The sequence below is a fragment of the Glycine max genome, chromosome 19, assembly GCF_000004515.6.
Source record: "Glycine max cultivar Williams 82 chromosome 19, Glycine_max_v4.0, whole genome shotgun sequence".
Classification (NCBI taxonomy): Eukaryota; Viridiplantae; Streptophyta; class Magnoliopsida; order Fabales; family Fabaceae; genus Glycine; species Glycine max.
Window position 1 is genome coordinate 46,467,056 of NC_038255.2, and position 23,520 is coordinate 46,490,575.

The 23,520-nt window shown below is 32.3% G+C and overlaps 3 protein-coding genes across 6 annotated transcripts; all 3 read right to left on the minus strand.

The window, feature by feature from the left end:
- Nucleotides 1-429: 429 nt before the first annotated feature.
- LOC100797063 (pentatricopeptide repeat-containing protein At5g06540) lies at nucleotides 430-2,553 on the minus strand. Its single transcript, XM_003553582.4, has one exon. It carries the CDS (start codon nucleotides 2,414-2,416, stop codon nucleotides 548-550), a length of 1,869 nt encoding a protein of 622 aa, XP_003553630.1. The 5' UTR covers nucleotides 2,417-2,553; the 3' UTR covers nucleotides 430-547.
- Nucleotides 2,554-2,911: 358 nt separating this feature from the next.
- On the minus strand, nucleotides 2,912-5,706 carry LOC100782241 (F-box protein At5g06550). Its single transcript, XM_003554447.5, has 2 exons — nucleotides 4,343-5,706; nucleotides 2,912-3,309 (listed from the first exon to the last, which is right to left on the minus strand). Exons 1-2 carry the CDS (start codon nucleotides 5,623-5,625, stop codon nucleotides 3,069-3,071), a joined length of 1,524 nt encoding a protein of 507 aa, XP_003554495.1. The 5' UTR covers nucleotides 5,626-5,706; the 3' UTR covers nucleotides 2,912-3,068.
- Nucleotides 5,707-10,948: 5,242 nt separating this feature from the next.
- On the minus strand, nucleotides 10,949-14,939 carry LOC100797605 (myosin-binding protein 7). 4 transcript variants are annotated; one of them, XR_001386401.2, is made up of 4 exons: nucleotides 14,841-14,939; nucleotides 13,177-14,637; nucleotides 12,011-12,991; nucleotides 10,949-11,286 (listed from the first exon to the last, which is right to left on the minus strand). XR_001386401.2 is itself a non-coding variant. In XM_006604613.3 (4 exons), the coding sequence occupies exons 2-4, from the start codon at nucleotides 14,425-14,427 to the stop codon at nucleotides 11,178-11,180; spliced, it is 1,407 nt and encodes a 468-aa protein (XP_006604676.1). In that variant the 5' UTR covers nucleotides 14,428-14,637; nucleotides 14,841-14,939; the 3' UTR covers nucleotides 10,949-11,177. The 4 variants fall into 4 exon arrangements, 2 of the variants coding, with proteins under 2 accessions (XP_006604676.1, XP_040868624.1); XM_006604613.3 differs by having other exon boundaries at nucleotides 12,945-12,991; XR_001386402.3 differs by lacking the exon at nucleotides 10,949-11,286 and adding an exon at nucleotides 11,337-11,897.
- Nucleotides 14,940-23,520: the final 8,581 nt, after the last annotated feature.

The following is a 23,520-nucleotide window of genomic DNA, read 5'->3' on the forward strand; positions in this document are numbered from 1 at the left end:
GTTTGGTTTTCATTGAGATATTTTTTCATCAAATTTTAAATCTTGTATCATTATAAACCAAAAAATTATTTATTTCAATAATCTTAGACAATTAAATCACTTACTGGTATTGATGTTTTTTAATTTAATTTAAATGCACCGGTAATACATTTTTTATAATCATTTAATCACAAACTGTGTATGTTTATTTTTAATACCAAGTATAATTTTTGTTTAATTATACAAAAAATTCGACGCCGTCTAGTGTTAGTGCATATAATTTTTTTTTCTATATTCTTAATTAATATAAACAATAAAAAGTTAAATAATAAACATCTTATAAAACTGTTACAACAACAAAAAACGTTTAAAATAGAGATGTTTTAAATACTAAAGCTAAAAAATTAAATAAAAGCTTATCGAATAATCGAATTAGTTTTAATTCAGCTTTAATAATTTGAACATACTTAATCATTTGATTTGAATTATTGAGATCATCGATCAATCCTATCCGAATTACCCTATATCCTAAACATAGCTCTAATCTGTATTTAGTCACATTGTTGTTTCACCAGTAATCCATACAAGAACACGTGCCTTCTTTAAAATGATGGAATCGGTTTCGATCTCTCACAATCAACTCCACTTCGAAAACCTTTGAAATCAACTTGGTAGCTGTGTGACAATCTTCACAGACACGCAAATTTTTAACAATCCGAATTGGTGTAGGAGCCCGAATCTTCATAATTCCATATGCAATGGCCAGCTTCTCACTATGCCTGTGAAGGGCACCTTCCTTTTCCTCTTCATCAATGTCAAACATTGTCTCAGCTGTATTTCCAACATAGCCAGCTAGTTTTATTTTTGGGAGTATTATATCTTCCCATATTCTTTCTATTTTCTCTATTTCCGGGTGTGTTTTATCTCCAATTGTAAATTCATGAACTTTTCCATCTATCTCAATGAGACTATACCCAGGTGGTTTTCTTACTCCTTTGTCCTTCATCATTTGCCTCATGACAGTAACATCTTTCCACTTATTTGCACGAGCATATATGTTGGAGAGTAGCACATAATGACCACTATATTCTGGTTGCATCTCTAACAAAATCTTCCCCACCCTTTCCCCAACTTCCACATTCTTGTGAATCCTGCAAGCTCCTAGCAATGCTCTCCATATTGGAGCATTTGGCTTCACAGGCATTTTAAGAACAAACTTCTCCGCCTTTCTCAACTTTCCTGCACGACCAAGAAGATCAACCATACATCCATAGTGCTCCAGTCTCGGCTCCACCCCATGATCACGTTTCATGCTTTCGAATATTTCCAAACCCCTTTCAACCATTCCTGCATGGCTGCAAGCTGTCAACACTGCAGTAAACGTAATGTCTCTAGGAACAAACCCCTTTTTTGCCATTTCTGAAAAATACCAAAGTGCTTTCTCTGCATAACCATGCATGGCCAATCCAGCAATCAAAGCTGTCCAACAAAGGACATCTTTTTCTGGCAGTTGCTCAAAAACCATAACAGCTTTCTCAACATTCCCACATCTTGCATACATATCAACCACAGCTGTCCCAAGAATCAGATTCAAACTCAACTTATTCCTCATCACATACTCGTGAGCTTTCTCCCCCATTGCAAGAGCCCCCAAATGAGCACAAGAAGATATCACTCCCACCATCACAGTCTCATTAGCAACCACCCCTTCTGCCTGAAGAGCCTCAAACGTCTCAACCGCTTTCTCAAAACAATTGTTCCGGGCATAACCGCTAATCATCGTGCTCCACGTCACCAAATTCCTCTCCGGCATTCTATCAAACAGTTCACGTGCAGATTTAGCATCCCCACATCGGTGATACCCCGCAATCATGCAAGTCCATGACACCACATCAAACCGACACATCCTCTGAAAAACACTCCTCGCAGCATTTATGTCCCCAACAGAGGCATACATATGAACAAGAGAGTTTTGAACGTAAAAATCTTGTTCAAATCCATGCTTAATGGCTTGTCCATGTGTTTGCATGCCCATAGGTGCATTCTCAAGCTGGGCACATGCCTTAACCAAAAAAGGGTGGGTGATATTATCAGGTAATAGACCAAAGCGTAGAGCTTTGATATAATAGTGAAAGGAGTTTTCAGGGTTTTCACTTGTGGAACACCCACGTATGAGTGCATTGTAGATGAAGAGATTGGGATTTTGGATTTGGGACGCGACCCTTATGGCGTAATGCAGCAAGTTGGTGGTTGAGTCTATGCAGAAAGCAATGAGGCGACTGGCTGCAAACACGTCGAAGAAAAGGTGGGTTCTTAGCATGTGGGCATGGATGATTTTGAGGTCCCTAGCATTGGAACAACACTCTAACAGTACAAGCTTGGGATTCTTCAACCTCAGCGTTTTCAGGATTGAGTTGCTACCACTGGTGATGCTCATGTTTCCGTCAAAAAAACACCATAATGCAACAACAAAATATCATAAGTCAGAATCAAGACATTATTTCTATTTTATTTTTTCGTACCAAAAGTTTTGGTGAGTTGGCTCAAAAAATACTGGTACTTGCAAATCATTAACAAACAATGAGATTCGAACAACGTCCTTATATAATGAGTTCGATTTTTACTACCTCTATCAATCTTTATTTAAGAATCGTTACTCTTATTTTTTGTTGGTAGATATTTATTTCAACTTTGCATGAGCAAATTAAATCTTAGAAACTTAATTCCTTTTTCTCTCTTATTTTCAACTTCTATTAGTGCTTATACAAAAACTTATCTAAAGAGGATCTTGTGTCCAGGGAATGCAAGTTGAGTTATTCATCACCAAATAATTTTGCTCTCTCCGTCACATTTCTAAGGACACCCTCCATCAAGTACATATCTTTAGTAGGAATCCTTTGTTTTGCACTTTGGATAATTAACAACAGGGAGCTTAAAAATGGAAGCTTGTCATGACATTTATAGCATTTAAAAAGGAGTACAAAGAGTACAAATACAATCAATAGAAAACTAATCAAAATGTCAAAATTTGAAGCATAGCATCTTCCCGCAATGTGGATCAGCAACATCAGTTGTCGCCGAGAAACTCTCTAGAAAGAGAACTTGAAAGCTCCCGCATTAGTATCCGCGACAGAATCCCAGAAGGAAAGTTTCCTTTGCTGGATCTTTCTCTCTTCTTCTTTCCGAGTCAATTCATCAATTTCTCCAGGAAAATAAGCCTCGATAGCATTCTTAAACTTATCGTACAAATTCAGTCGATCCCTTGTTCCAGATACCAGTGTGCTAGCATTTGGACTTTTCAAAAAATCCAATACATTTATCAAATTTCTCCTGCAACAAATGCCCACCAACATTTGATATTAGATTATCATTTGCACATGCAAAATACAACGCTGAATCTAAATTTGAAATATAATCAAATTATTAGTAATTTAGTATTTATATATGAGTTCATTTCAGGAATTTCATTAAGTATTCAGGATTTCAGGTTATTAAGAACAAATGCAATCATCCTATTGTTGTCAAGATGCACATTTCACTCATCTGCTTATTAATGATTATATGGAAGACACATTCCACATGGAAAGATCACACGCTATAATAGTTTAAATAATAAATTCATCTATTTAAAAATCAGATGTTTTCATAGGTGACTTAATCCAGCATCTAATAAGTCCCTACTTAGGTTAGGGCATACATATGATAATTCTTCACTCACCCTCATCTCCAAACATAAAGCATAGGTCATGCAAACTGCAATAGCCCACCTCAACTTAAAATGAGCAGAGATCAATAATTAACCTTCGTTCTATTACAAACCAGGCAATAACCATCTACAGACCCTTCACAACAGCAAAATGAGTCTAATTTTTTTTTTCAAATGTCTAACACAAATGGTGATACTGATACTCTAACAGGCCAAATTCTGAGTAGCCAATGGATATTTTAACATCAACAACAAACAAATAATGAGTATTCCGAGAAAATATTTCTATCAAAATATCTACTTCCTTGAAGATTCTCAGGTTTTGGTGTCATATTACAACTAAAATGAGGCACTTGATTACTCAACAGAACAAAAACAGACTAGTCAATCCATCATACCATTCAAAAGCAAAACATATATCAAACTACAATTAAGGAAAAAAGGACCAGCAGTCCAGCACCGGTCCATCCAGAAACAGTCAATGAGGTTAGTCATAGCTTTATCAAGCTCTCCACAGTCATTAGCTTAAAAACTCATTAAAAACAATTAGTTTAGTTTCAATGGATTGAAAATCCACTGTCACTGCAAAGCTGCTCAAAAATTAGTATTTCATTAATCAAACTTCGGAAATCTACAGAAATCAATGAAGAACCTCACCTACTGACATAGTTTTGGGTTATGGCTATAGATTCCTCCAGATTGATCACCAAATGCCACCATCCACTAGGCACAAAGATCACCTCTCCAGCTTTACATACGCACTCAATTGGTTTCTTGTTCCAATTTTTGGTGGCGCCATAGAAGTTCATGAACCATTCAATTATTGAAACAGGAGATGCCACATCCGCACCATCAGGACTAGGATGAACGCCAGGCGGAATCACATCAGGAGGAAACAAAATCCATTTCTTGGACCCCTTGATCACTGCATTCCAAGCCGAAGTTGAATTCGGATCAACATGGAAGGAAGATCCAGACCCAGCAGGTCCAATAATAACCCACCTGTAGTCCGGCCTCTCATTGCCCAAAACACCAAACAAGTCCTCCCTAAAGTACACCGGAACTTCATATTCATCACCCAATTTTGGAACTTTCTCAGCAAACTTAGGATCAAACAAATACAAAGGCCTTTCCTCTCTAACCTGATCCGAGTACCCAAAATACTCTCCAAGCTTCATCTCCACTGGCCCAACTGAAAACTTAACATCACCACACAACCTCACCAAATAATCCCTATCCCAATTCCTCAAAGCACCCCAATTATCAATACACCCTTCCAACAGCACCGGCTTATTAGGCTCTTCAAAATTCAACACAAACTCCTCGACCGAAATTCCTCTCTTCCGAACCACATTATCCCTCTCCAACCACTCAGGCTTCATTTCGAGGTTAGCACAGAGCCAACTCTGGAAGAGATAATCCGAGTAAAAGTCTCTAACTTTGAAACCCCCAAGAGCAACAGCGAAGTTATCAAATGAAGGGTAACAAGCAGAAACATAAGTGGATTTCCAAGACCCTTTGTACTGAAACCCACCGAGAAGATTCTCCAACACGAGATTCCTCCAAAGGGGTTCATGGTTGGTGAACACATAGAAAGACTTGCTCACAGAGGCTAAAACCCCTAAGGAAGTAGAATCCAAAAACCCGAGAATGTCGAGAACAAGCTCATCCGAAAGGGTGTGAAGATTACCTAAGCCAGTGTCTCTGGAGTTGGTGGAACTTGTGTTCAGATAGAGATTCCCCAAGGGTTGAACACCGTGAGTGTGTGATGGGGCAGAGCTTTTGATGTTGAAACCTTCTTCATTAACTTCTTCTTCTTCTTCTTCTTGTTCCACTAGATGTGCTAACTCTTTTGTAATGGAAATGCAACTTCTGTTTCTGTTTTTGATGGTTTTCTTTTTGACACGGGACAACAAGTTTCTCATCCTGAAGCTCCGCATCGTGTCGACGGCGAGGTTTTTCGTTCTGGTTTGGTTTCAATATCTGATGTGACTATGCGGCCAAGCCTACCAAAAGTCCAAAACCCAAAAACCCAAGCAATGGGTCCTTAAGGTAAAAAAATAAAATAAATTATAAATTAGGACAAAGTCACAAACTTAGCTATATTTCTAACTTTTTTTTAGAGGAGGTATATTTCTAACTCTTGATTACTTAGTTTATTATGAATTACAATTACAACTTGATAAAAAAATATCATGATACACTGTTTACACTCTAGTTGAATCACAATTCATAATTTATGGTAAATTAAGTGATTTTTATAAAATTATCTTAAAAATTATAAAAATAATAATTTGTAATTCAATAAAAATGTAAAATAGTATATAATCATTAAACTCACTTATAAGATATGTAAATGTTAAAATTGAATTCGATAGTGATTAATGAGATGATAAAATGTTAAATTTAATTAGAAAATAATATTGATAATATTAAATATCTTGATATTGAAAACTGAAAACAAAAGATATTTTGAAAAGCTAAATGAGTTTTAGATTATGTATTTAATTTATTTTTATCTATCAAAAGTTACTGATACAAGTGGTTTAAACTATGGATCGATCTCTAATTTAAGTATGAAGTCGTAAAATAAATTTATTTGTTTCTAATGAAATAAAATATTTATTATTATAATAAATACATTTGCTGCGATACTTTATTTTTAACAAATATAATTAATATTATCATTAACTAATGTATTTTAAATTTAAAAACACGTAGTAATTTTTAACATGATTTATGTGGCATCGGCCAAGAAACAGCCCGTCACTAAAAAATAAGACATGACAGTATACTCTCAATCTCAAATTTGGGATGGACTAATAATATCTAAAAGTCTAAGGTGAATTTACAAGGAAGCAATATTGTTCTCCTTGGGAATTCTTTATACCAGAACAACACACGTTTAATACTTTTAAATCCTCATAAAAGCTAAGGGAATAAAAAAATTAAAAGGAGTTGTTGTCAACAAAACTAACTACTAATGGATGGTTAAGAGAACAAATATGAAGCCTTTTTTTTAAGAAGCCTTTTTCTATCAAAAATATAAACGTCAAGAGATATGCTCTTCAAAAACAAAATGAAGAGAAATGTAAAAATTAGTTATTGTTAAGTATTTTTAAATTTAAATAAATAATGAGTTTAATTTTAGTGTAAATATTTTATATTATTAAGTAATTAAAAACCACTCTATATATAATTTTACAGTAATTATTACAAAAAAAATCTACAGTTTTACTATAAAAAAATATTAAATGATTTAGTAAAAAATATTTTGCATTATCATTTTATTCTAATTAAATTCACTTTTTTTTGGGCAATACAAGTGTCAATGATGCTCTCATATGATATAATATACGGTAACTCCCTTTCAACTCGTGAGCTTTAGGAATTCATGTTTTAGATTAAAGACTACGTCAAATGCAACATCATCATGTTTTAAGCAAGTACAATCACACACTTGTAATTCTTTGCTACCCTTTCATTTCAAAAATTAAAAAAACTGAATTGTAATAATTGATTAATCTGTTCAGATTTTTCCTAAATGTTCTATGATTATTGCTCCGTGATATGAAACTCAACCTGGAAGTTAAAAAGAATTATCCCCAAGTGTTGTTAAAGTTTATTGATTACAAGAGGAATCTTATTTCAAGAAAAAAAAAAGAAGATTATAAGACGAATCTCTACATTCAGATAAACTTTTAAAACAAAATAGTACTATCTTTATCTTGAGGTTTTTCAAATCCTTTTTACAAGTTAGGTACTGTTTTAACGGCTGAAAGAGATTATTTTTTAAGCAAAAGACGTTAACGCGTTTTGATTTATAAACGAGTATTTTTAATCAAGACGTTAAGTTCCTGAACTATATTTAAATCTTCAAATAGATTTCTAAATCATTTTTCTTTTTAATTATTAAATTCTTAAAAATTTACATTAGATAGAATGAGTGGTGTTCTTAAAATTTAATTCTTCTAAACCACCAGCAATTAGAAACAAGAAACAGCCGTAAGCAGAGAACAAACTATCCATACATGGATATTACTAGTGTATTTTATAAAGAATAAAAATAAAATAATCTCATGCACACTTAAAATGACTGATCTCTAAAAGACCAAGACCGTACCTCTCTCTATTTACTATCTAATTAGCAGTAGAGAAATTTTTTTATAAGTACAAATCTAATAAATCACATTTAAACCCAACAAATTAAAAAACTATATATACATTGTTTAAAATTAAATAAAAAAATATTTACTCTTTTTTCTTTTCTCTCTCTCAGACTCTCCTACCTCTTACTTCTACCATAAAAGCATTGAAAGTTAAAAAATCAGACCCAATGCCCTCACAACATCAGATAAACAGTATCAAATTTAAATCATTCATTGGTTCAACATCAAACAATACCTTTATTAATACAATCTTTGTAGGTACTCCTAGTTCAATTTTGTTAATACAATCTTTGATTTGTTGACCAAAAAAATATTTCTTTGTGTACCATGCCCTAATAGCATTCACCATTGGCTAAAAAATCAAACACAACTAGTTGAGCCACGCACAAGAAAAATTGTTGCATATGTGAATTTGAACACTGTGATGGGGACATTGATTAGTTTTGATTAAGATAATATCAAAATTAATTTGGGAATTTTAGTGTTGTTGCTAACATTAAACACACACGTTTTCTGTTGTGTGGAGTTTGAATGCGTGAAAGAGATGGGATGGATTCGAGAGAGAAAATATTTTAAATAATGTGTAATTTTTTAATTGGTTGTGTCTAAATGTGATGAGTAGTTTTGTGCCTATTCAAAACTTTCTCCTTGAAAGACAATATCTCCTCTCTCTCTTTTATGTACTATCCGTTAAGCAAGAGAGAAATGTCATAACATCTGGAGGAGTTAAGCCGTAAAAAATGATCGACCCATCTCAACTATGACATCTATTAATTAGATTTTAATTATTTTAAACTTTTTAAAATGTCTTTCTTTTTTCATCTTCAAACCTGGAAAGGGCAAGTTCCTGCAATTTGTAGCGTCTCCACTGAACTTTACATGAACCCGCCCACACCAGGTAGCCCCTTCGGATCCAAGCTGAGCGAGTCTAGCATACCGGTTGCATTCTCCTCACATAGGTAGCATTCTTAAACTTGGAAAACATCTTCAAACCTCGACGCTTTGCTTTTGAACGGTTCCATAATTCTTGCGCATTGATCTGCGTTTCAAGGATGCATCATTCGATATCACTAGTGGCCTTTGATGATCTTGTTTTCGTTCATTGAAGACAAAGAGTGTCTCAACAGATTTTTCGTGGACCTCACAAAGGTAGATAGCAACGTTCGAACTAAGACCGATATCTATGGATTTATTTTTTGTTCATTCACATCTTCTTGTCAAATTGTCATCAATGCGGCATCATAACAAGTCAATCTGTTGCAACATCGTGTCGTGATGTTGATGTTGTCGTACTTGTTTCTGTTGTAATATCCAATGTCAATGCTCAATTGTTGGAGAAGAACAAGGATTAAGACATGTTTGATGTAAGTGTTAAGAAAAACTCAAGTACTTAATGATGGTATATTTGTTTTGATTCTATAAATCAAGGCTATGCATTCAATCAGATTTTCTTCCAATGGTTTATATGATTTGTTGCTCCAGCTAATGCATGATTCTTGCCTGTCACAATTTAATTGGATGTCACTTTTTTTATTAAACACTTGGGCGGATATAACATTTCTCTTAGCAGTAACATGTACATATCGAAGTTTTGTCACAAACAACACTAATCCAATAACTATTTATCTTGTGGTAAGTTAATGATTTATACTCACAAGGGGTGCATATTTTTTTTTTGAAGAATGGGGTTGCACATCTTGAATTATGTAATATGTGCCTGATACATTTTCTGTTGTACTAGCGTACTAATCACATATGCGTGCGTATGTGTTGACGTGCACGTGTGTATGCCTGTAAGTATATTATATTCACGAATATTTATTAAAATAATTAAAATGAAACATAAATTAAATTTAAAATAAATAAATTTAAACCATATTATTATATTAAAATAAACACTTTTAAAACATATATTATATTAAAAATAAATAATTTTAATTTTTATATTTATATTATATTAAATTAACTTAATTTATATATAATTAAAGTTATTTAAGTAATTTTAAATCACTGGTACGGGTAAGTTTGGGTACCTTAATAGCTACCCATGTCCCATTAATAAGTAAATAGAGAAAAAATTGATATATTTTAATCTTACTACATGCATGCACTAAATTATATATTTTTATTCCATAGCAAATTTTACCTATAGGTATATATTTTTTTTCACCTCTCATCACTATATTTATGACCCAAATTAAAAGTATTTTATCCACTATTTTAATTATTTATCAAAAAAATTATAATTACTTTAAACAATCAAATTATTTTAAAATTATACAATTTTTCATGCTTGTAAATTCAAAAATTTATATATATTAAACTCTATTTTTTCAGTGTGATACTCATTAATTTGGCAAATTACATATCAATATTAACAAATAATTTTTATTTAATTACTAATAAAGAACTAATTTTGTTTGATTTTTTTTATTAATTTCACTTTATAAATATTAAATTACTATTTTATTCTTAATTTGTGTCCGTGTGCAATTTGTTACAAATTACTTCACTTGCTTTCTTAATTTTTAATTAATTATTTAAATAAAATATTTTAAGAATGCAAAAAAATGTATTTAATTTTTTTGATTCATTTTCCAGCAAAGATAATTGATTTTATAAATTATTTTAATTAATACTATTTTATTAATTAACATTAAATATAGAGAAATATATTCACATCATAATTAATTCAATAGATGCATATAAACCAAACACAACATAAATCTGAAGAGCTACTGATGTTAGACTACATAAAAAGAAAAAGAACCATAAAAACTATAAAGTACTCATATTTCTTTTGTATAATCTCTACTTGCCAGTCTAGAAAAAAAAGTTTAGGCACCCCCATTAAACTGTCATTCCTCATCAGGTTAACTCTGCATATACATTCGAAACACTCTATAACTTAAAGGGATAGGAGAAAAAGGAAAAAACCACACCAAACTGCTTTGTTCTGGTGTTACCCAATGTTTTAAAATTACAAATAACCCAAACAGTTTCATGATATTAACGGTAATTAATTTAGTGCTAAAAAATATATTTTCAAATTATAAACTCGGGTAGATGACTCAAATATCTTGTCATGTCCAAGTTTTCGTCAATCAACCAACAAATTACATTTAATTTCATACAAAAGAAAGAAAAGAACACTGCACAAAATGCCACCTTTTTGGCGAGAAAAATCTAAAGGAAAAAAAAAATTGTGTGATTCAGACTCGGTTGATGCTCCGCTCCCCCACTCCAACATATGAGCCTACCCTTAAGCTAAAACAATAATTGGAGATATTTTCTCATTGATAAAATAAAATAAAATTGGAGAACTAATCTCCCACTTGTGTACTTTGAAGATATCTCCATGACCTTACATGGGGTCCCTTGTCAAGCAGCATTAGCAAGCCTGCGCTGTCAGATGGTAGCCCCAACATATATCTACAATCAAAAACAATTAGATGATGAATAATTTATGGTCAAACAATCATTCAAGGATCCCCTAACAGCTTTCCACCCGGGTTAAGAAATATGTACCCTCTAAACTCATATAAGAAATATTATCATCATTAATAGACACAACACATTGAATTTGTTTTAATAATAATTCTGCTTTGAGAGGGCTGTATCAATGTACAACTAATGACAAATTAATTTATAATCATTCAAAGATTTTTACAATCTATGTTGGTCTTGTAAACCAGAAAGTAATATTTATGTTAATACAATATATTACAAGTATATTTAATTTAACACATTGAACATCAAAGCCCTGACAGCCAAATTTGTGTTCGGATCCTCTCCATTGCGGGGAGGAAATGAAGATCTCCAGTCTACTTAATCTACACATGACATGTGGATTAAATTTTTTCCCCAGTTCAGATTTAATTTCACTTAATCTATTCAAGTTATTAAAAAAAAACAGTTGAAACAGGCTCCGCATCGCGTTTTGAGTTGCAACAGGTTCCAAGGGTAAGACCACTGCGTTTTGGTGTCGCCCTCTTCCCTTTGCAGTGTCGCCCTCTCCACCAACGACCTGCAAGTTGAGACCACTGCAGCAGCGAGGGAATTGTTTTTTTTTATTCGTATTATAGGCAAAAATTGATGCTCCGAAACAGAACCACAAATCCATATCGGATCCTAACTTGTAATCAGAAAGCAGTACCTTTGCATACTGAGAGTGAGAGGTTGAGACGTGCACTGCCACCGCCAAACCCTTGCAACCTTCAACCCAGGAACACTTCACCAGAGAGAGAGAAAGAGAGCGTCGAATGATGTTTGAAGGAAAAGAGAAGAAAGGCGAATGAACTATATTGGGGATTTTGCTCTAGGCCTCTAGCACATTGAAAAACGACAAAATAGGAGAATCAACGCACACTACGGTAACATCTCGAACATGAGTCTACAAATTTAAGAAGCTTGTGCGGAGCTACCTATGTTGTGTTTTGTGCCTTTGGTAACTTGAAGTGGTGTTTCTGTATCAACTGTGAAACCTTCCAGGCTCCAACAATTGACTCGTTTAGCGTGACACATTATTGGCAAGCTTAATCTCATTTTTCTATTGCTCTTGTTGAAAAGTTTCTACTCCCCTTCCAATGAGACAAACAAATTGTTTCTGAGATGCAATTCCAGCTATGGAACAGGGCACCAGCAATGTAAAAATGGAGAAGTGTTGTTTTCCCCAGGAAAATGATACGGGAGTTCTAAAAAAAAAACTTCTAATAAGCTTTACTTGATGCGTAAACCGTAAACCTTAAACGGCATTGTGTTTTACTAAAGAGAGCACCTAAACTACATTCGTTTTGTCTTCATTTCATGTTTTTAATTTAACCATTAGATCAGTTTTACAACATCTTCAGAAATATAGAATGACTGGATCAATATTACAACATTCTTTTGCAAGCATGCTTTATGAGACTACTTGAATTCAAAACTATTGTTTTCTTTAAATGATTTCTGGCTAAGGTGGTTGTGAGAATTATGCCTGATTTTGCACACTTTTTGAGACTGCACATTTCAACAACTCAACAACCAGGCAACATCCCACCAGATGTGGTACACAAATTTTTAAATAAAGACTAAAGCTACTAACTGCTTACTTGATTTGATGAGCTTTCTTTCTCCAGAAAACAATTGATGCAATCCACTGAACAAAAAAAATAAAATGAAATAGCATAAGTGCTGCTACTGTCAAAATCTTCAACCATGAGATGAATGAAAAGAATAGAGATTATATCAAAGGGACCTTAAGCTAAAAAAAATGGGCAAATTAAGTAGGATACAAGTCCATATTATCATATAATTTGCAGACACCAGTTGTTTCTAAAGTACCTTAAAAACTGTCAAGAATGAAAAGCTGCTAATAAAGGATCTCGCTGTCATTTTTTTCTGCTGTGACATCTCTTTGCACAATTCTTGAGCTATTTCCTTCAACAAAATAAGCTGTGCTTTATCAGTGCGCATTGAAATGATTGCCTGCCTCATTGATTCCCTATCAGCCTCAAGTTCTTGAAGCCTCATGCAAAGCTTCTTCACATATGGATCTTCAAAATCTGCATGATTAACAAAATCCCTTGGAGTGGTTGCATAATCATCGTAAACACTAGCTCCAGCTTTGAACTCGGAGTCAATTGTATAGACTTTATCAATCATATCATCACCAGCTTCTGATGCATTGTCTACCTTCTTCAAATTGGAAAGGTCCTCATCTATCTTCCTAAAGCTAGGAGAATCAATCATATACTCAGGGCACAATGAAGATGAGTCACAGGAAAATTTCCTGGAATGTTTAGCCCATCTTGGAGACTGTCCAACTATCACCTTCTCTAGAATATTTTTTCCACTGAATTCCCCATCCATCTGACTATAAGTGGGACTTCTCTCCATTTGAGATATCCTACTTTCCAGGTTCCTCAAACGGTCCTTAGGTGTTTCGCCAAACGCATATTTGTCAATGTCTATCTCATCATTATCATCACTTGAAGCATGCATTGCATTACATCTCAAAGGAGGGTACTCATAAGGGGGAAATTTATACTGATCACCTTCTGCCTCCGATTCAGTGATGCCAAAACTCATCAACCTGTGCTTATAAGCCTGCACCTCACACGTGAGTGAGTGAATTGCCTGTTCTCTCTTATACAACAATTCATCCAATGCAAGAAGCTCCTGCTGATCGTGAGATGTCCTCTCTTCCACAAATCTCTTGAACTGCCGCGCTTCCAGCTGAAGCTCTGCCTTTTCCCTCTGCAACCTCAATATCATTGTCATGGTCTCATTCGCGGCCGAGGAGGCCGCATTCCTCTCCTCCTCCAATTCTTCATACAAATCCTTTATTGATTTCTGTTGGCTGCTAACAGCCTCACGTAATGCATCACATTCATTCCCAATCTCGACATGCGCCACCGGATCGCAATCCGGCCCTGGCGCAGAGAATTGGCCGCCCTGTTCCAACTGCTTGTGCTTCCTTTTCACAGACCGGAGCCAATTCCCTGAAGATTGAGCTGCCATGGAGCAATCACTACACCCGCATTCACAGTGCTTGCAACATTTCACCGAATCGCCAGAAGATTCCAAATCCATAAATTAAGATGCATGCATTCAAACCGAAACAATTTTGAAAATAAAACGAAATTGACCGATGATTTTAACAAATGAAGAACACGGTGAGAAAAGATCGGTGATATCCTCTAATTTTTTTTTCAATTCATAAACACCACGAAGAACTCTCTTCCCCTCCCTCCCATGCCATGCACCTTCTCCCTTGGATCAATCATCCAATGAGACACAAAACTGTTAACAAAAAATATAAAAACAACAATCACGTGATGCCATTAAGTTATTTTTATAACAATATATGAATAAAAACAATTTTACAATGCCTGAGTGACGAAAAAGGGGGGAAAATTGCAAGGAATAAACACGGCGGAAATTTGATCCCTCTGGTTTGAGCTTGAAAGAAAGAAAAAAAAAAAAGAAGGAAGAGGAAGAATGACCTTGAAGTTGAAGAAATGCGGTTGACGAATGGAGAAAGGCTGAACCCGCTTTCTTGGGAGGAAAGAATGCGGGTGTTTGGTTTGGAGGGAAGAATGATTGGGAAACGCTAGATACAATTTCTTTTCTTCTTTTATTTCTACAATTTTATTATTCTATAGATTTAGGTGCCTTTGTTTTACTAAAGAATACAAGATAAAATCTATTATATTTTATGTTGTTTCATGGTTGAGGTATAATACGAATTATTTTATTTTTTTTGATTATTAGATAAAATAATGTAAATTTTATTATGTTATTTGTACTTTAATGTTTGGTTTGTATTAGAAAAAGATACAAGCATGATTTTAATTTTTCTTTAAATTATTTTATCATTTAATAAAATTGATTATCATAATTTACTAATATTTATAATTTATTAATACTGTGATATATTTTAAAGTATTATTTTATATTTATTATTATAAAAAATTATAATTTATTAATTATGTTGATATATTTTTAACTATATCTCATAAGTATCATATTATAAATTAAAAAATAATTTAAAATAAATTAATAAAATACATAAGTAAACTACTAATAATTTATCATATGTTATAATGAAAAGATGTGAGATAATAAAAAATTAAAAATTAAAAATAATATTGTATTTTTATTTTTATTGAATATTAGAAAAAATTATACTAAATTTAATAAGTTATAAGATTTTTTTTACATTTATCCAATTTATTATTCTTCAATATTTTTTAAATCAAAGATAGACAAATATTCTTAAGGTGTCCAATTACTTATATTTTTGTTGACGTCGTTTGCATTCAGCTCAACCCTCTCTTTCTCTTATCCCCACAAACCTATGGAAATAGACGGTGTGGGTGGGACCTTTCTTCTATTCCTATTTTAGTATTTTACTCCTACTTAGATAATAAGTGAATATTTTTGTATCTTTTAAAATCTCTTTGAAGTGATGCAATCAATTGCTAAAATTGCATTCGTCAAAAAGAGTTATCGAAATGGTAATTCGTCAAATATTTTAATTTGAATAAAGTTATATGTAACATGTTCCTTAATAATGATATTCACATATGTTCAGAAACTAAAATTATTAAAAATAGTGAATGTAGATAAAATGAATTATCATTTCTGAGACTTCTTTAATTTTGTTAAATTTAAGGATAAAAAGTGGCAGCAAGTCATATTTTAGGAAATAAATTGGCGATTTATATTTTTACTAATTTGTTTATCCGTGCTACTTTACGTTTTATTTGTGACAATAACTTTGAATTGGGCCTTTTGTTTTATGGGTTAATACTTACAAGTTTCAACAATGATTAAGCCAAGGATGGATGATGCTTTTGCAAACCTCGTGTATTTAAACTCCTAATCTTTATTGGTCAGCAAATAAATAAAGTCAAGTTTTAAGCAAATAAAAATGAATATATAGACATTTTGATCTCTAACTTTTGGCTCATTTTATAAATTAGTCTCTATTTTTTTAAAATGTAAAAAATAATTCATATTTTTACATTCGTTATGTAAATAAGTCCTTATTATTAAAATTCAATTTTCATTGTTAATCATATGTCTATATTACAAGTCTTTATTCATGTAAACAAACCCATATAACAAGTCTTTGGATTGAATTGAAAAATTATGATAAATTAGGATAAAAACCATTTAAAAATTAAGTTAAATGTAGTGTGAAGGAGAAACCCCTGAATTTAGCTTATGGGTTTTGAGCAAATGATTGCCACCGCCTGAAAGTTTCATTTTTTTAATATTGTTTTTTGGTGATAATGAAGGAAGCATCAGCAAAGTACTAAAGTAGTAGCATTGTAGCAGGAAATGAAGAAGCATGGCTTGTTGTTACCTTTGGCAGTGCTGGGAATGGATATGTTGGTGCTGTGAGTTCCATGGGGAAGCTTAAATGGCTTCGAGGAAGAAGGTGCAATTTTCTAGGGTTCTGCGGGAAAAGGTAAACCCATGTACAACAACGGCCCCATGCTTAGATTCTTTTGACTTTTGATTTCATAGGAGTTTGTTTGGCTTTGCAAAATTCAGACTGAACATATATACAGTCCAGAGTGCAAAGTTCTCACTTAAACATGCTCTTCTGATGCTCTTGGATACTGCTGAGAAGAGAATACAGCAAATGAAGCAATGCTATAACAATTGATATCACAACCACGGAAAATAGACAATGGAAAATTGGAAACCAATTATATACTAATAATTACCAAAAGTAGACTTCAAAATCTCATAAAACAAAACATAAAAAGGTCCACCTTACATGTTCTGATTTTTATTTTATTTTTTCTATCAAGAGCAAAATAACCATTTTAGTCCTCTAAAAAATTAGGCGTTAATAGGTTAACTCTCCCTTTTATGAATGCATCATACTACGCTTTCAATGTTATGTCATTAAATTGGCTCTGAAAGTGACATCATATTAGTTCTTAAAAAGATTGAAACTGATGACATTAAGTTATCATTGGAGGACTGTCTTTAGAAACCTTAATTTGAGGAAGAAGAAGCAAGTGAAGAAGAAAATATTTGATAATTTTTAAAATTTTGCATTAAAGTTCAGTTTACGTGATCTTGGATAATTTGTCACATTGAATAGTTTATGCGACATTAAAATTGTCAACAATGTACCTCACTAACGACGTTACTTTTAAATCGACTATTTTGTAAAATATATACAAAGATATAGACTAATTTACAAAAAAAGTCAAAAGTCAGAAACCAAAATACTTATTTACTCAAATAAAAACAATACTAGTTTTGGTGATGACACAACTGCATTAATGGATAGAAACAGAGAGGAACAGAAAAGACGAATATTATCAGCAAGGTAGTACTATCACTAACTAAAATTTAAGGTGTTTTATTAGAAAGCACATGCATCTTCTTAACTGTATATTAGTACGTATTAATCATTCGTTTATTCCGCAAATTTGACCGTGCCAATTTTAGTGTTATGATGACGATGGAAATATCATCGATCTACCATATTCTTATTTGGACTAGCATTAATTTTGCAGCAATGCTATTTGGTACCAAATAGCACGAATTGCACCAAACATTCAATTTGTGATGTGTAATTAATTTATTTTTAAAAAATAATAAATTTCTGATTCTATCTGAAATTCATAAAATAATAAAGAAAAACAATCTCAAATGACTATGAAAAGTGTAAAAATGTGACTTTCTAGGTTAATTGTGATAAAAAATAACTTTTTTATATCAATTATAATTACAATGACAACAAATAAAATCACTTATCTTTACTAAATAGTTTTTAAAATTATTTAGTTTGGTAAAAAAAAAAGAAGCACTTGCATCAGATATTAGATATTTGTAATTTTCAACCTCTTTTCCCTACACTTTATCTCTTCTACTATATCCAGCATTAATTTTGACATGGGCATGATAGGATGTTTCATTGATTACTTAATTAGAGTAGTACTTCATTGATAGGGATGATTGACCAACAAATAGAGGTCAAATTATAATTTTTAATATAAAAGGGTCTATTTTAAATTAATTATATCAATCTCACTTTTTTTGCTGTGTATTAAAATTGAATGCGTATTCTGACAAATTTAAACACAAATAGACAGCATGCAAATTCTACTGATTCTGGATGTATGCATTTGATTGGATTTTTTTCACCTTAGTTGTAGGTCTTTCTTTCCGTTTTTGAGAGCCCAGCATCAACATGTCACATCATTTTGGTGTTAAATATAAGTCCACTCTGTCTGTTGGGTTTCTCGCTTCAGACACAGAGCGTTCTACGTTGTGACTTGTGTTGTGAGTAGTGAAAGCGATGATGACTGTTTTTATTTTCATTATCATCAGCAAAAGAAGATATTTATACTAGAGGAAATCACCATTCATATCATCTGCAACATGCACCAAGGGAAATGCGAGAAGAATGTTTACACAGTAATGCGCCTTCATGCGAGGTTAAGACAATGGGGTTGTGTCAAGGTGTTTCTGACATTAAAAGTGGAAACAGAGGGCATGAAGATGGATTTTGAAATTTGGCTTATTCTTCTTATCAAAAGCTAATTAACTCTAGCATCCTTCGCCAAAAAACTGTATGTATCTGATTAATTAATAGAGCCATCCTCCTAATCGTACATATGCATCTCACTCGAAATAGAATTACCCCTTCATCATCATTTACATAGGCATGGACTTGAACCAGTTTTAATTAAGTAGCCCAGTAGATGTTAATTGTTTCTTCATTATAATTTAGAAACGAATGTAAAGGGAAACTCGTCCAATTAGTAATTATTTTAACTAAAGGTGTGTAGTGCCATGATCTATATATCATATTCATACCAACCAAGAGCAAGTGTCATGTTACAATCAGCTGTATCTATCAGCCATTGTGACTTGTAAGTAAATGCATATCATAGGCTCTCATTTTTCTTTTCCGAAACTCCAACCATAACTAATCAACCACATGATTCTTCGTGGATGACAGTCCAAGATGCTTCCTGCCTCCTTTTTTTTTTTTGGCTTTTTGTATGGAATTCATGCAAATTGTGAATTTGGAACCGCTCATTTTTGGTTTTCTAATAGCAAATTTATTGTAAGAAAATGCAAATTAGAGTTTTCTTATAACTTGAGTTTAACTATTTTTTTTGTTTCCTGTAAAAAAAAATCCTTTGTTTTTCTTTTGGGTAAATTAATAATATCCAAATAATGGTGGGAGAGAGTTTAAAAGTTACATACAATTTAATTTATTCTTAACTGATTTATTTAATTATTTCAACAAAATCAAATATTTTAACTACTTTTAAAATTTTATTTTCAATATAAACAAAGTCTTTTAACATCATGCCTTTTATTAAAATTTAAAATAAACTGGCCAAAGCTCGACTAAAAGGTATACTTTGACAACTTGGGTTGGGCTTCCCATTCACTATAATTTATATATTGGTTTTTCAATAAGACAACTAATAAATAGACAAGGACTTTTTAGCGTCTAAAATACTTTTGGATGAAATAGCAAAGATGCATTTCTTTTTTTATAAGTAAACTTTTATTAAGCAATAGAATATAAGGGATATTCTAATCTGAATACAAGCTACAAGATCATTATATCAATCAGAAAAAAACATTAAACACTATCTATTTTGATCTTGAATGGTGTTCATAGTCTCATTTATCATGTCTAAAGCACCAATAAAATGAACCTGAATACCTTTGAAATACAATTTTGTTACGCATAATTCAAATAAACCATACCACAACCTTCCAGAAGAGATGACAAATAGGTCGCACAACTTTTTCCTTCTTAACACGCACACACACATATTATTAATGTATCAAATGTAGTATATTACAGCATATTATTAATATGAACTTATAATATCAATATAATATAATAACATGCCTAATATATATTTAATACCAGTGAACAACGTTGTTTTTTAATGTAGCGTAAACAGTGACTTTAATTTTGTGATAACTCTTTCTGCGACAGTATACAATGTAACTATATATATGCAAGTCGATTCAACCAGCTGGTGTGTGCTTTGAAGCAGCCATTTGTTGCACCAATAATTAGCACATGTCATGATTACTCTCGTCCATTATTGCTTGAATCACCAATGGGTCATGGTTTTGACATTTGGATAAAACAAATTGTACAATCATTGTGAATAGCTTGAAACATGACTTAGCCAAAAGTCATATATCTTCTTCTCCCACTAGTTTGAGACTTTGGGTACATTGATTTCCAATTAAAGATGCATAATAACCAAAATTAGATCAACTAACTTTGATGCTTATCATCTTCCTTTTAGTGCCGGAAAAAGTAGAAACGGATCAATTTCGGCAATAGTGGATTGATTAATTAATTTGAAGAAACTTTGTGAGATCAAGCATGCATAGTCATGATCCACAATGATACATTAGCGCAACAAGTATTATTTAATTTATTTAACCTTTTCAATCCAAAGATTGCGTCTTTTGTAAAGAGTTTACAGCATGAAATTCCTTGTCTTGACCTTTTGGTCTGTTAATTCCTAAGTGGTCACGAAATGATTTTAGCACAGGTTCTAATGGTTTAAAACTATACATGATAATAATTAAATAGAGAAAACTGAAAATCTGATCATATATCTTCCGTGCCTTTGACACATGTCCAAACTTTTGCAGCGAAAATATGATCATTTCTAGTGGACAGTATGGATTGTCCACTGGTCTAGCTAGATTAATTGTTTTGAAAATCCAATCAATCTAAAACATTCCAAATAAAGAAATTAAGCTAATTAAAGAAAGCTGAAAATTTCATCCCTTATGGATAAAAGCCAAAGCTCTTGGAATATTGAGGCTTCTGTCACTACAATGAACTATAATTTGTGGTTTTGAAACGCAACTAGTAACACAGATTCTTTGAACCTGACACGGTAATTCGTGGAAGAACGATACAGAATGTGAACCCCGAAACTGCGGATGCATGTGTTTCCACTTTCCAACAGAATTGGTCTTCTGATTTGCATTATCTTTTTAGAATTGATGCTTAATATAATAAGGCCAAACTTTATAGCTATAATCGGATATTTAACAACGAGTCAAATAAAAATAAAAGTATATTATTTAAATTCTGCGAAAAAAGAAAAAATAAATAAATCTAATAACTTAATTATTTTCAAATTAAAGAAAAAGAAAATTCTATCATTTTTTAAAAAACAATTAAAATAATAATTTAATATTATTCCATTTCATTAATGTATTTTATGATTTTTATCAATCTAAAGATAACATCTGTGCTGTGCATGTATCTGTCCAGGTTTACATATGCGAGAAGAAGGTAGCTAGATTGCTAGATTCAAGTGATGGAGTTGGGGATACCCTTGTTTGGACCCACAAGTCCACGCCAAAGGCATCTTGACGTTGAGATAAAGCACATTACTCACCAAAACATATGGCAATTATGCAAATGAAAAAGTTTGCGAACACATGTGGATATCGTTTGTCTGCTTCGGCCTCGGTGTAGTTCAATTTGAAACGAGTCAAACTAACAACAACAACAGTCATCAAATTTAATTATAGACTCAAATTTTTATAAGTTCTAGAGTATCTTAAATTAATGTATTATTAATATCAAATTTCTAAATGATCATAATTAAGTATCTAATAGTTTAAAAACAATGTGATTGTTACTTAATTTCTTATTTAGATACTTAGTAAGTAAAAATTTTGTAAAAGATACTATGATGCAATGATGTATTTGTGAAATAAAATATAATTGTCGATAAGACAGAACTGTTACGCCTAATGTGATATTCAATGATTAACATGTTAGATATGATACAGTGCATGGTGATGTACACTTTGATTATATATTGGTTATATTGTTTATCTATCTAAGGGACAAAGATGTTATCTCTTTATTTTAGTGCTCAGTTATTGAGACCAAATGATTATGAACAATCTGCCTATTGAGGTAGAGATATGTTATATAAGTGGAAGAGAATGACTCTTGAAAGATGAATCAGTCTCTATAGATGTATTTCAAGAGTGCATTTTAGTTACATGACATGATGTAACCAAGTTAGATGCAGGGCCTAATGGGAGATGGCATGGGAAGTTACAGTTTGGTACGCCACGATTGATGTGCGTGACCTTGGCTAAGGTCTAAGGAGGGAAAGGTATTGAGTGTGTGACGTTCTAATGGATAGATGGGTCTAATACGTTTTGAGATTGATAATGTCAGCTTATAACACCTCGGTTATAATGATGCAGAGGGTATATCTCATGATGTAACAAGGATGTGACCTTATGATGGGGAGATTGTCCCATAATTTGAGTACGCATATGATTATTGATATTGAGCGGCACTGGAAATAGTGTCAAGCATAATGTAGAATGTGAAGCTACGTACACAGATATGTGAGTGTGTCAACAGTCGAGGTATACATACTTCACTTCATGAAGGTTGTATTTTGACTAGTGATTGATCAATCGAAAAGTATGAACCACAATATATATAATGTTAAGCATCACTAATTTTTATTTTCTTTATGTGTATGTACTTCTGGACCAGATACGTTAAGATGACAATCATGCCCAATTTTATTTATTTCTGTATTTGAGTTAGGATAGAAATTATGAACTGCTATGACTATATTATTTGATATAAGGATTGAGATTAGCTAGTACACAATTTATATGTATTTATTTAATTTACATTATGAACTGAAGTTATTTAAAGAAGATACTGATTCTTTATATAATATTTTCTACTTTCCAAATTAAACATGCATAATAAACATTTCATTTAATCTCGAATAAAATTAATCTTATTTTTATAATAATAAAAATATTAGTGTGAATTATGTCTAATATAATAAGGTGTTACAGTTATCATCTACTAATGATCTGATCACACCAACTACCCTATATCATATGTTGATTACTTCATGATAGCCCAACTCCTTAATTATGTTCAACACCTCCCGGCCAATAACTTCACCTATTAGGATCACATTTGCACTTAGATATTTTTTCCTTCATACTTAGTTTTGTATGGGTCCACAAACCGAAGGTGCACATCAACAACAACAAAAAGTTATTGTCTATTCTCGCAAGACCTAACCCTCCAAAACATTATTACATATGCCCAACACAATATATACTCTAACAACAAAAACTGAATAA